The sequence below is a fragment of the Callithrix jacchus genome, chromosome 6 (genome assembly GCF_049354715.1).
Source record: "Callithrix jacchus isolate 240 chromosome 6, calJac240_pri, whole genome shotgun sequence".
Lineage (NCBI taxonomy): Eukaryota > Metazoa > Chordata > Mammalia > Primates > Cebidae > Callithrix > Callithrix jacchus.
The window spans coordinates 9,618,397-9,631,584 of NC_133507.1; the positions used below are offsets into that span (position 1 = coordinate 9,618,397).

Here is a 13,188-nt window from a genome sequence, read left to right on the forward strand (position 1 = left end):
TTCCTCACCTCCCAAACGGGCATTCAGCTCCATCCAGTCTGGTTTTCGCCTGCACGTGACCCCAGGAGCACTGCCACTGAGACCCCCTGCCTCTAGAGACGTCTCTTTCCCTGGTTCTTGGGAGGTCAGGCTCTGCTCTTCTCGTCTCTCAGGGCTCTCTGTCTCTGTAGTGTTCATCCCATCTCTTCTATCTAGCCATGTGGTTTTGAAGTCTCTGAAGGACTGCTCTGGGACTGATGATTTCTGAATGCTGTGAGCCCCGAGGCATTGGTATGAGGTATTCCCAAGTCCACACAGCCAGCAGCCAGCCTGACGTGCCCACCTGGATGCCTCTGAAGCACCTGAAACTCAATTAGGCCAGAACTGGCAGTGCTTTCTTCCTACCTGGCCCTATTCCAGTGGTCTCCAGTTCAGTAACTGGTCTCCCCATTCATCCAGGTCAGTGAGAAATTATCCTTGATTGTCCCTCTTTATTCAGATAGTCCCAGTGTTGTTAGTTCTGTCTTCGAAGTGCCTCCTGAATCTATTTGCTTATTTCCACCTGCAGTTGCCTTCCTTGTCCAGATATTTGTTTTCAACTGGCCTCCTGGAGTAGTTGTCCAGCCAGTGTCCCCGCTGCCACACTAGCCCCTCGAATCTGTTCTGCCCACAGAAGCCATAAGGACACGTTCAGAACTCAAGCCCTAGGTGGCATCCCGCTGCCTGTTGGCCCTACCCATTGCTCAGGCCTCGTTGGTGCCCACATTCTCTCTTGCTCTTGGCTCCTTGCAGTTTCTAGAACATCTCATGCTTTCTTCCACCCCTGGGCCCTGTGCATATGCTGTTCCCACTGTCTGGACTCCTCCCAGCTCCTCTCTCCCACCCCTGTCTGTTAACTCTCACTTACCTTTCCATCCTTAACCCCTGTATCCCTGCCTTGGGGAAGGCTGTCTTGAACCCCCAATGTAAATTGGGGCCCTCTCCTGTTTTCTCATGGCATTGTCCAGTCTTTCTTGCTAGTTCTGTCACGTGGAATTTTCAGTTCTTCTGTTCATTTGGTTAATGTCTGCTCCTTCTAGATGGGCATCTACACTGGGGCAGTGCCTAGCACACATAGGTCCTTGGTAAATATTTAACTGAATGAGTATCTTTCCACTTCATCCATAGGCGATAGTGCCCTGCTTGGTATCTACATGTCTGTAGCATGGATGGAAAGGTCCGGCCTGGCTTTCCTACCCTGGCTTGCTGTATTCCAGAGTGCAGGCATGGGTCATACCTCCTTTCTAGCATGGAGACTGATTTTAGACTCCGAATTTCATCAGGTCTTCATTTGGGATCTTAACCATATATCTGTAAGCACCATCGCGTACACACACACACACACACACACACACACACACACCCTCTCACCCCCTCACCCCCTACCCCCTGGCCTCCAAACAAAACACCCTTATTTTCCACCTTTCTTTGTAAGGAATTTACATGAAAAAGATGCCTTTTATAAAAGTGACTTGGCCTTGGGGGAAGTTATTTAAAGAATGCAAACTTGGAGAGTGAAACTTATTTTTTGCCTTTTGGGGAAAAAAAGAGAAGGCCATTATGTTTCAAGGATGTTGGATTTATGCAGCTGTGGAAAACTTCACCTGGCTGGGAGTTCTTCGGCACACGAGGAGCCATCGTTTGCAGTTAAGAAGGTGATTTTTCTATAAACAGATCTTTTGCTTTTGTTAAAGAAAATTGGTCAGAAAGTAGTTTTCTTGGACCTGACAATTTCATTGGAAAGCATGGCATTTGCAAGTGCATATGTTCAAACTTGTGCCTGCTGCCGGCTCCCTGCTTGGCTTGGGTTTCCTTCTCTAGTACTTTTCACACGTTGATTCTGAGTCTGTTAAGCACTGTCCTCAGGTTCTTAGATGTGGGCATTCGGTTGCTGAGAAATCTAAGATACACTTTGCTACTCTAATTCCCATCACAGGACACCCTGTTGACTGGTTTTTGTTAAATGGAGACTCAGAATATAGGCCAGCTTTCCTGTCTGTGGCAGTGTTCTGTAGTGTGGAAGTGCACATTCAATACCCTGATATTTCTAGGCTGAAAAGAAGTCAGTCGTTAGTTACATACCTGGGAGGAGTCTTTAAAGCTTGAATGAAATACAGGCAGTAGTTTAAGACCTGACCCTCTCTATGTCAGTTTGTGGAAAGCTGGAACCATGCCAGTTATTTCTAACGGAGGGATTTAATACAGGGAATTGGTTATGTCAATGTCAGTGTCTGCACGAGCAAAGGGTGAAGCTGATGTAGCCTAGGAGATAGGTATCATTCTAAGGCTGGAGAAAGAAAAAGTGAATTTTCAGGATTGAACATGAAGGAGGGGGCTGTGGGGCTGTGGCTTAGACCTCTGAGGGGACAGAGCATGGAGGGAGTATACCCAAGTTGGTACCCAGATGGTTGTACCTCTGAGGGAGCACGGGGAGACTGGGTCCTTTATTACCCCAAGACCTGGAGGCTGGAACCATAGTTGTCCAGTATGGTGGTCCCTACTGAGTTGAAAACACAAGGAGCCCCATCTCCCTACCTCCTGCCTTTCATTCTCCTCTGGTGCCCCCTATTGACAGTGCTCAGCAGAAAGCCCCCTGGCAAGGTGGTCTGGGAAATACATTAATAGTTAGGTTCCCAGCCCCAGGGCCATAGAGCAGAGTGCCGAAGTGGGGCTGGGAGACAAGAGGCAGAACGGGAAATGGGGACCTTTATGTTGAGTAAAACCTTCAAGGGCACCCAGTTGAGGCCTAGGTGGATAGGGCTCCCGATCACCAGTCTCAAGATACTTTTATTATACTCAATGCTTTTTATTTTAAGAAGGTCAATGACACAAGACAGTTGGGCATGCAGGAGAATCCGCATGTCTTACTTTTTTCATGCTGCAGCAGTGGTGACTTTGGTGTCCTGGAAAGCCACTGGTCTGGCTGGGGGCAGAGGGCAAAGGGCAGAGGGGCAGAGGCTGAGACACGGAAAGCCCAGTTGTGGCAGCAGTGGGTCTGTCTCCCGAGGAGGAGGACTCACGCACTCTGCTTTCCACCTTGGTAAAAGGCATTTCATTCTTACAGTGAGCTTTTCAGCCCCATCGGATCTTACTTATAATGGCTGTTTCATCTTTTAGCTCCTGTATCATTTTGTATTCCTTAGACTGGGTTTCAACTTTCTCCTGAATCTCAATGATCTTTGTTCTTACCTGTATTCTGAATTCTGTGTCTGTGATTTCAGCCTGGTTAAGAACCATTAAGAACCAACTAGTGTGGTCGTTTGGAGATGAGACACTGGCTTTTTGAGTTGCCAGAGGTTTTACGCTATATTTTGCTCATCTGCATGGGCTGATGTTCCTTTAGTCTCTGAAGTTTGGATGTGTTTTTTTGATGCCCTTGGGCATTTGATTGTGGTATAAGTTGAGCTCGTTTGACTGGTTCTATTCTAGAAGATTTCAGAGGGCCAAGGCTCAGCTCAGCACCCGTGGGCTCTGTGCTTTAACTCTGGGGTGCTGGATTTGCCAGCTTCATTTTCTGGTCCCCTGCAGTTAGTAACCTGATGCGCTGGAGGGGCTGAGGTGTTCCTGGTTTGCTGGCCCCAACACTCTGACATGGGGTGCTGGCCACAGCGATTGATAGGAGGGAGCAGGGGAAGGGGGACCTGCGCTTGCTTACGTGTGCCAGCAGCCATGGTGGCATGTCAGGCTGCCCGTGCCGCGGCAGCGGTGGAGTCCCAGTGGAGGTGGGGAGGGCAGTGGGATGTGCTCTGTCGTCAGCGCTAGGGCAGCAGGGTGCACGTTCACATTGGTGTTTTGTGGGGAAGGGAAGTGAAGTCTGCCCATACACCTGTACCAGCTAAGCAGCAAGAGGGATCTGTGGGTGGGTGAGTGCTGACAACACGGTGGGGGAGGCTGCTTGTGGGCTGGTTGCATTGGTGGAGGCGGATCTGCTGGAGTTCTCCACAGGTTAGCTGCAGTCTGCCCTTGAAAGAGCTATGATTGCCCCTCCCCCCACTCCCCACCCCCCCCCTCACCGCTGGAAGCACCCTGTTTGGGCATCAGAGGCTGTGCTGGAAGCTGGTGTGACCATGCTGGGGCCCTAGGAGATGCTGGCACATGGTGAGTCGTGCTCAGATCAGACTGTCCTCACCCTGGGGGCAAGACCACCTGGCTCTGTGCAGGTCCAGCAGTGTCCCAAAGGCTAAAGCCACCTAGAAGATCTTGGTGAGACTGGGAGGATGGGCATCCCTGGCCGTGCTCCACTGTACATGTTCCCACACCATACCTGCTGGGCTCCACACAGGCTGGAGTCCTGCCCCTGTCACCTCTCTCAGCAGCTCTCCCTGCCAGCTCAAGCGTCCCTGTGGGTCGTGGGGTCTCCTGCAGCTAGGATTTCAGAGGATTTCAGAGCAGGCTGCTCCTTGACCGTTCAACTCACCCCTTCCTTGGAAATGGCGTTGGTAGAATTTGAGCTGCAGGGATTCTTCTTGTGCAGCAGGGAGCAAGGGAATTCCGAGAGGGGTTGTGGTTTTGAATTTTCATGCCAGATGTATTTTTTATCAGCGTATTGTTTTTCCCTAATAAATTCCTGGATACTGTATCCTTTCTAAGCTAAAGGAGTATCTGTTCCATACAGAGCTTTGATAATGTACAGCTGAGATATTTGGGTTTTTTAGTTTTCAAAGTAGACAACGAGTTAACTGCGATGACGGTTTATGTATTTGCTCAACACTTTCCGCAGATTCCAGACCTTCAGAGTAAGTTATAATTTGAAGATTTGAAAAGTAGATTTCTGTCTTTTTCTCTTCCTCATCTTGTTCCAGAAGGATTTGAGGTATCTCACATAAATACGTAAAATTTTCTTTTCTAATGGATAACCGAGGCGAAGGGAAAGTAGATGTAAGAAAAATAATACGAAGCCAGAGACTGAAAATCTCCCAAGTCAGTACCAACTCCAGCAATGTACTGGCGAAAGAAACTGCTGGGCTTGACTTCAAGAATGTTCCCTGGTGTCCGTGACAACAGGAGAAGGCCTGGGGCCTGCCATGGCTGCGATGTCCTCCTCAGCAGGGCGAGAGCCACCCTCCATTCCCATGGCAGCTGGAGACAGCTGGTCACGCGCAGAGCTTGGAGCGCTCCCCGCTGGCCACACGCCCGCCCACCTGCACTCTGACCTCTCTGGTGAGGCCAGAATCCAGCACGTGTGTTGCTCTGAAATTAGTGTTTTTCTTCTTCTTTTTGAAGATGCTGTCATCTGTGAATACTGGCATCCGTGCAGCATTATCAAGCATATTTTTGCAGTGTAGGGAATTAAAGGTGGAAGTGTATTCGGGTTCTTTTCTCCCTGTAGGAAGAGGAATGATCGTCAGAAATAATGGCTGTGGGTCTCTGCTGGGGGAGTGGTTGAGATCAGGGAGGGAGGAGAAGGCTAAGTTGCCCCCTAGCCTCCTGCCCCCCAGTCTTGCCATTCTCACTTGCCAGCACCCCAGGAAGGGAATGCAGGTCCACGGTCTCTTGTCTGCAGTTGCAGAATCGAGGGGTTTCCACACACGTTTGTCGAAAGCCCTGCCCTGCCCCGACATGAGGCTGCTGAGCGGTGTCATTATTCACCCCTCTACCCACTGCGTGCGTCTGTTCAGTGAGCATTTATTTCCCACCTGTGTGCTAGGGAATGGGGGGAAGGAAAGGAGCAAATAGCAGTCATTGGTGGAAGCCCGTGAAAGCCACAGCACCCCTGACCCTGGGGTTTACCTGTTACTTAGTATTCTGGGCACGTGTCAACTCACAGTGTGTCATTCTCTACGGCAGCCTGTTAGGTTAGCTCTGCAAGACCTAATAGGGAGGGAGGCACAGGTCTTGCTAGTTTTTCTTTGTAAACTTGAAATACACCTACCCAGTACAGGATTTTTTTTTTTCCATACAGTCTTGCTCTGTCGCCCAGGCTGGAGTGCAGTGGTGTGATCTCGGCTCACTGCAACCTCTGCTGCCCGGGTTCAAGCAGTTATCCTGTCCCAGCCTCCTGAGTGACTGGGATTATAGGCATGTGTCCCCATTTTTGTTTGTAAATTATGACCCTAATCTCAGATTATTTACTAATACAGTAGGGGCCTCTCATTCATGGTTTTACTTACATAGTTTCATTTATTTGCGGTCAACCGTGGATCAAAAATTGGTGAGTACAGTACAATAAGATATTTTGAGAGAGACCTTGTTCACATAACTTTTACTACAGCGTGTTGTTACAATTCTATTAGTTCCTGTTGTTAATCCCTTACTGTGCCTAATTTATAAGGGATGCATCACCGCAGGTACGTATGTGTAGGACATCACATAGTACAGGACATGCAGGGCTTGGGACTGTCTGTGGTCTCAGGCCTCGCCTGGGGATGTTGGAACATATCCCTACAGATACGGAGGGTCTGCTGTATCCACTGCTGGTTCTGGAATGCTTGGGTCAGTTTATGAAGCCGGCTGGTGCATGTGTAGACTGTGTATAGCAGAGATGTGTCCATAGAGGCTGCTGCTAACGTGGGAATCACTGTCAAATGGAAGAACAGCCTCCTGTTTACATTCAGGTTCTGAAAATGCATGCTGTTCATATCAATCAGTGGTGTTTCCATGTACAAAGACTGGCAGCTTTGGACCTGTAGGTGTGAGCTTTTTAATAACAAGAGCTGTTTATCAGAGTAACATTTTACAGGGATACAGGTTACCTAAAGACTCGGTGGAGAATTACACATTTACTACGAACCCTCCCAGTAATCCTGCTGCTGCTCTAGTAGGCTGGAAAAATCCACTACTGCTACTAACGCTACGAGTACGATTTTCCTTCTGATTGTGTTTAAAGAAAGCATCGTGTGTTTATGCCTGCCGACATTTATGGCTCCTGGTTTCTGAGTCTGAGAAGAGTTACTGGGATGCTGGCCCCCAGGGGAGCCCTGTCTCCTCTGCCCAGCGTCCTTGGTCCAGTGATCCTCCCTGGGTGTGGCCCTTCAGACCCCTGCCCGCTGGGTCCACGCCTCCTTTCCCTTACATACTCGTACGGCTCTCTATGCTCCTCTGAAGTGGGGTGGGTTTTCTCTTCTGGCCCCTCGGCCCCATTGGCCTCTCCGGCTGTGGTGGGTGTTGGATGTGGCCCCCATCTGGCCACAAAGCTCTTGCCCTTCTGTTGGGCCAGCTCCACCCCGCGTGTGTGAACTCAGCATCCATGTGATGGTGGAGATCGCTGGGTGCCGGCACCTCTAGGCCTGTCGACACCGGCCACTCTCTTGGGCAGACTCAACAGAAGACCTTTTCGTTGCACAGTTTTGGAAGTCAGTGAGCCAAGCACTGTGCAAATATTTCCATTGTTTTCTAGAAAAGAAGCAGCCGAGGCAGGGCAGACCTTCACAAGACTGGCGGGAGCGGAGGAACGCCATCCAACTGACCAGCGAGCACACGGTGGAGACCCTGGTGGTGGCCGATGCCGACATGGTGCAGTACCATGGGGCCGAGGCCGCCCAGAGGTTCATCCTGACCGTCATGAACATGGTGAGTCCAGAGCCGGGGGCCTGACGCGAGGTGGGGGCAGAAGTGGGGGCTGTGTCCTCATCTCCTCAAGTGAGGAGGATGCTGGGTTAGGGGATAGGAGAACATAGCCTGGTGATCTGCAGGCATCAAGGAAGGCAGGTACCTGGGGGCATCCTGATGGGAGTGTGCCTGCCCCCGGCTCCACACTGGAGTAGTGTGGAAATGCCCAGATCTGCTCAGTGATGGGGCCACCTGTTACCGGCAGGTTTCCAAAAAGCTGTGCTGTGGTTTCAGGCCTCGCCTGGGGGTGTTGGAACGGAGGGCCTGTGTATCCACTTTTGGTCTGGAATGCTTGGGTCTCTTTAGGAAGCCGGTTTGTGCACATGTAGACTGTGTGTAGCAGAGACGTGTCCGTACAGGCTACTGCTAAAATGGAACTCGCTATCAAATGAAAGAATAGCCTCCTGTTCACGTTCAGATTCTGAAAATACATGCTGCTCATATCAACCCTCTGTGTTGGTCAGAGGTGTTTCCTCTCCACGGGGCATTCAAAGTCACGCGAGTCCCAGACCCTGCTCCAAAGAGTCCATAGTCTAGCAGGAGGGACACAGTCAAACCTCTCTGGAAAAAGAGCTTACTGAGAGCGAGAGGCGCCGGCGAGAAGTGGGGAGAGATCTTGCCTAGTTGAGGGAACCAAGGAAGGGGTCACGATGCCCACGTCTGTCTGTCTAGTTTGTCAAAGGGGATGGAGGGACACCTTTAGTTGGGGATGGGTGGGTGATGATGCTGAGCTCCTCGCGTATTAGGCGCTGAAGGACCTTCAAGGGTATCCTGGCCTTACCCATGCATTCGTTTCCCCAGGTGTTCCTGAGGACCAACTCATTTGGCCTGGCCGGAGCGGGGAGCCATAAGGGTGTGGGGGATGTGGACACGGCCGGGTGACGGGGCAGGGTCAGGCATCTTGAGCAGGGGCTCTTCCATGAGAAGTGGGACCCCTAAACGGAAGGGGAGCCATGTGCCAAGGCTGATGTTAGAAAGAACAGGCCGGCAGCCGCGTGCACGGTGGATTGGAATGGGAAGCAGTGTGGTGGAGCATTGGGGCTGGAGCATGTGTGGGAGAGGGTTGGAGTGGGAACGGAGGAGGAGCTGGGGAAAGCGGAAGGACCTGCAGGAATTGGTACCTGGCAGGATGTGAGGGCTGGAGAGGCAGGAAAAGGAGGCAAGAGAAATCCAGGCTCCTACACCCAGGCTTCAGGCTGGGCCTCTGGGCAGGTGGCGGAGCCATTGGCTGAGAAAAGATGAGCAGTGAGTTTGGGGCCACAGTAAAGAGTTTCCATTCGGGACAAGCGGGGACATCAGGACAGAAGTCTTGGTGGAAAAGAGGGAACTGGGGCTTTTCATCCTGCACCCAGCAGCTGAAGTCAGGGAGTGCCCGGCACTGCCTGGCGGAAAGGTGTCAGTGAATAGAAAAGCTGATCCGTGACAGCCCACGGAGCACCAGCCCTGGGGGGACAGGGCAGGACCTGGGAGGAGGGTGTCCTGAAGAAGGGGTGACAGGTGCAGGAGACTGGCTAACGGTGCCAGACGGAATGGCGTTAGGAGTGTTGCCAGTAGATGCTTGATGAGGACGGACTGCAGAGGGAGTGGGAAATGCGAAGTGGAAACAGCACTTGCTGATCTCAGCTAACAGAGAGGAGACAGCCGCACCCAGACTTTGTAGAGGGAGAGCAGTACCCAGGTTCGGAGTGTGAGGTTTAGCCCCAGGCCTGGCCCAGACTCCTGCCCAGCCGCTCACAGCAGAGACCGCCTCTCAGCAGCAGGCCAGGGATTTCGCTCTGGCTGCCGTGAGCGCTCGCTGCCTGGCACGGATGGTCATGCGGTTCATGCCAGGGAGTGAGGTGAGAGGACAGAGTACAGTGGGGAGTGACCCGGGGCCTGAGTTTTTGGGGGGGGGAACAGCAGCAGTGGGTTGTGTTGTGGGAGAGGGAGATGGCGTGCCTGTCCTGGAACCTGTAGCTGCAACCAAGGTCTTGAGGTCTAGGAAAGGGCAGAGCCAGGCCTCAGGCAGCCATGTTTGCCTGGTGTGCTGAGTTCTGGGGCTCAGGGGTAAGCACCGGGAGGAAGCTGCCTCTCACCGGAAGCCCGAGGGAGGGGCTCAGCATGCTGGGAGGGTAGCAGAGGGCTTCGGTCTCTGTGGCTGACAGGGTCTGCAGGTGGCTCTTGGACCATGTGTGGATGTTACATTGCTGCGAGGGATGATCTCTAGGTTTTAGAGGTGGACTGGGTGGGGCTGTGGATGGGAAAGGACACAGAAGCCGGGTGAACCCCCAGTGTACCATTCCTGCTGGGATTTCAGCCCTGGTAGTTGTGTAGCTGGGGCTGTCGTGGCTGAGAGGCCTGGCGGCACACGGTGGCCTGGACAAAGGATACCAGCACTGAGTCTCCCCTTGTGGGGATGGGACCCCACAGCTTGTTTCCCAGAGGCTGGAGGAGGGAGGCTCAGGGATATTGCCCGGGTCACACAGGAAGTCACTGACAGGGCTGTGACCACCATGTCCAGCTTTTCCCCTAAGCAGCCACAGGGAAATCATTGTTGACCCCAGTCCTGGGCCCGGTGCGTGTGGGGACCCCCACGGCAATCCTGCTTGTTGTGAGGACAAATCTCTGGTACTTTGTCCGCCATTTTGTTGAAGACTTTCCAGGACTGGCTTTGGGACGTGTCTCTGTCTGTAGGGAATCCCCTGTATCTTGTCTATGCCCCTCACCCCTACTGTGCCCTAAACAAGGCTGCTTTGGTGGCACTCGGAGAGCAGAGGCCTCATGTTGAGCTGCTGGACCCACATGTTTCCTCACATGCCAGGCTCTTCTGCAAGGCACACTTGCCAGGCAGGCCCCCGGGGACCCCGGGCCAGGGATCTGCTTTCTGACAAGGCCTCAGTGGGCATGTGAGGGTGCCAGGCTTCTCCCACCCCTCCGTCAGAGTCATCAACTCTGGAATTTCCATTAACTTAAAAAAATGCTTTTGGCACGTTTCTAATTCTTTTTATTGTGGTAAAATACATATGTAATGTAAAATTCATCATTGAAATACATATGTAATGTAAAATTCACCATTGGAATACATGGGTAATGTAAAATTCACCATTGGAGCGATTTTTATGTGTTTCAGCTAGTGGCCTAAAGCACATTCATCTTGCCGTGCGACCATCACCACCATCCACCTCCAGAGCTTTTTCACAGTCCCCAAATCAGAAACTTCCTACCCATTAAACACTGTCTCCCCCTCTGCCTCCCCCAGCCCCTGCCAGCCTCCATTCTTTCTGTCTGTATGGATTTGATGACTCTCGATACCTCCTATCAGCGGAATCATGCAGTATTTATCCTTTTGTGGACAGACGGCTTATTTCACTCAGCATGATGTCCACGAAGTTCATCGATATTGTGGCTCCTGTCAGGATTGCTTCCTTTTTGAGGATATTATCCCACTGCACAGACATGCACCACATTTTGCTTCTCCATTCGTCCGTCAGTGGAAGCCTGGGCTGTTTCCACCTTTTGCTGTTATGACTAATGCAGCCATGAGCATGGGTGTGCACATTTCTCTTCAAGTTCCTGCTTTCAGTTCTTTCGGGCATATACCTGGAAATGGAATTCCTTTGGTTAACTTTTGATGATGCTCATTTCTGAGAAATAGTACTTCATGAGCACAAGCCAAGGTCTCCCCGGTGGCTGGTTAATGATGGGCTGCATTGCTTCAGTCTGCCTGGAGCATGCCAGAGAGGAGGCTGGAGGGGCTTGGCTCTGCAGCAGACCCTTTCATCTGCAGATTATTTTATCTCTGTCTTTTTTTTAATTACCCAGGGCACAAGTGCAGGGAATAAACATTCATTACAACAGCTAAGGCAGTAATAAGGCAGAGCTTCTGCTTTGATATTTGCTTTCACAATTTATCATCCAGGCAGGGGTGGCTCTTTTATCCCAGGCAGGGAGTGAGGAGGGGATGGGGTTGGTACACGGGGATGGGCCCTCCCATCCTGCACCCCTCGTGGGCTGTGACGACTGAGGGGCTCTGTTTCTTGATTTTGATTGAACACCCTACACCCCCTTCAGCAGCTTGTACTAAGACACCAGCAGCTTAAGAGCCCGGGCTGAGGGCAGACCTGGGGCCAACATGTGAAATTTGGATTGAGATGTTTCCTGATGAGGCCTGCCTAATAAGGACGAACCCGCCGTGAGAAGGGCCGGGTGTGATGACACTGAGCCCTCTGTCATCTCTACTTGGGGTTTCTGGGTCCTTTTGTTCCACGACAGAAGACAAATGGAAGCAGAGTCCTCAGACCCCTTTCACGGGTGGGCTGACACTGCAGCAGCCCTTCCTTGCCACTCTAGCCCTGGACCACCATTCAGTAAAATGAAAAACAAGTTTCGTTCAGACATGACACCTTGTTTAAACAAGACCGCCTCCACCGGCACCTCCCTTCCCCAGTCTCTCAAATCCTAGTTTAGGAAATCCAAAGAATTCTCTCCTGCCTGTGGCTGTTTTAGAAATGGTTTTCTGTTAGCAAGTGAGGTAACCTTTAAGCCGGGAGGAAGGGAAAGGATTGTGGCTGGGCCAGGAGGCCTGTCATTAGAGGAGCCCCCCAGAGCGGAGAGGAGAAGGTGATGCCAGCGAGCCCGTCTGTTTCCCTCCAGAGCATGTTTTCTGTGGGGCTGTGGGATGGGAGTGGCTCTGTCTCCTTAACCCCTCCAGGTTTGGAAGGAAACCTGCTAGAGTTGGTTGCCACCTTCATTCCAACACATTTCTCTCTTGGTTGTGGGAAATAGCACAGAGACCCTCCCGCCTGGGTCTGTGTGGTAAGAGGCCTGTCTCACCTGTGTATGCTGCCCTGACTGAAGGCAGAACCCAGACAAGCCCCTCTCCCCAAGGCAGACCAGGGGCCAGCGGTACCTCAGAGAGCTGATAATATGGCCAAAACTAAGAGAATGTGGCATCAAGTGTTTGCTCCAGATTTTCAAAGCTTCTCATGGTTTTAATGTATTAGATTAGTGTCAACCACCAGCCCCAAGGGAAGACAGGAATGGCTACGATGTACCAGCCATCCCACATAGCACAAAGGTGCTTTCATGTTACTGCCTTCTCATTCCTGGTGGCTTTTGTCATTCCCGTTTTACAGAGAAGGAAATGGAAGCTTGGGGAGGTGACACAGCCAGGGTACAGAGCCTGTGAGTACTCAGTAGGGCAAGGACTCCAGCTCAGGACTGAGGGACCCCACTTCACGTTGCTGAAGGTGACAAGCATGTCTGGAACCCATTATTTTTTCTGTCTCTACCCTGGACTGAGTGCCGTGATTTCCGGCCTTGACAGCTGCTGGAGCTTCCTTGCCAGGCTCCTCACTTCTATTTTCTTCTCTCTTCAATCCTTGCTACCTGATAACCAGCGGGGTCCTCTTCCAGCAGAATCGGAGCTTTGTCAGTAGGCAGCATTGAGCCCCTCTGTCGTTTCCCCTTGCATTGGATGGGGAAGTCCGCCCTCTCCCCACCTTTCATATGGCCCCCCAACCTGCATGGCCAGGGCCCATCTGGTTTTCCTGGCCCTCATTCTTTTTGCCATCTCAACAATGACTTTTACCAGGCAGCCCCAGCTTGACTTGCTATCTTTGCCAGGAATGCTTTGCTTTACAT

At 51.7% G+C, this 13,188-nt stretch overlaps 1 protein-coding gene across 3 annotated transcripts in view; it reads left to right on the top strand.

Annotated features, from left to right (window-relative positions):
* The window catches only part of ADAMTS17 (ADAM metallopeptidase with thrombospondin type 1 motif 17), a 334,842-nt gene that overhangs the window by 45,056 nt on the left and 276,598 nt on the right, over window positions 1-13,188 (top strand). For 2 of the 3 annotated variants that reach the window (XM_035303700.3, XM_078375967.1), the window contains exon 4: window positions 7,355-7,527. In XM_035303700.3, coding sequence (XP_035159591.1) covers window positions 7,355-7,527 — 173 coding nt within the window. Of the gene's footprint in view, window positions 1-4,942; window positions 5,179-7,354; window positions 7,528-13,188 lie in introns of those variants that run through there. The other variant, XM_078375968.1, reaches the window with a different exon arrangement.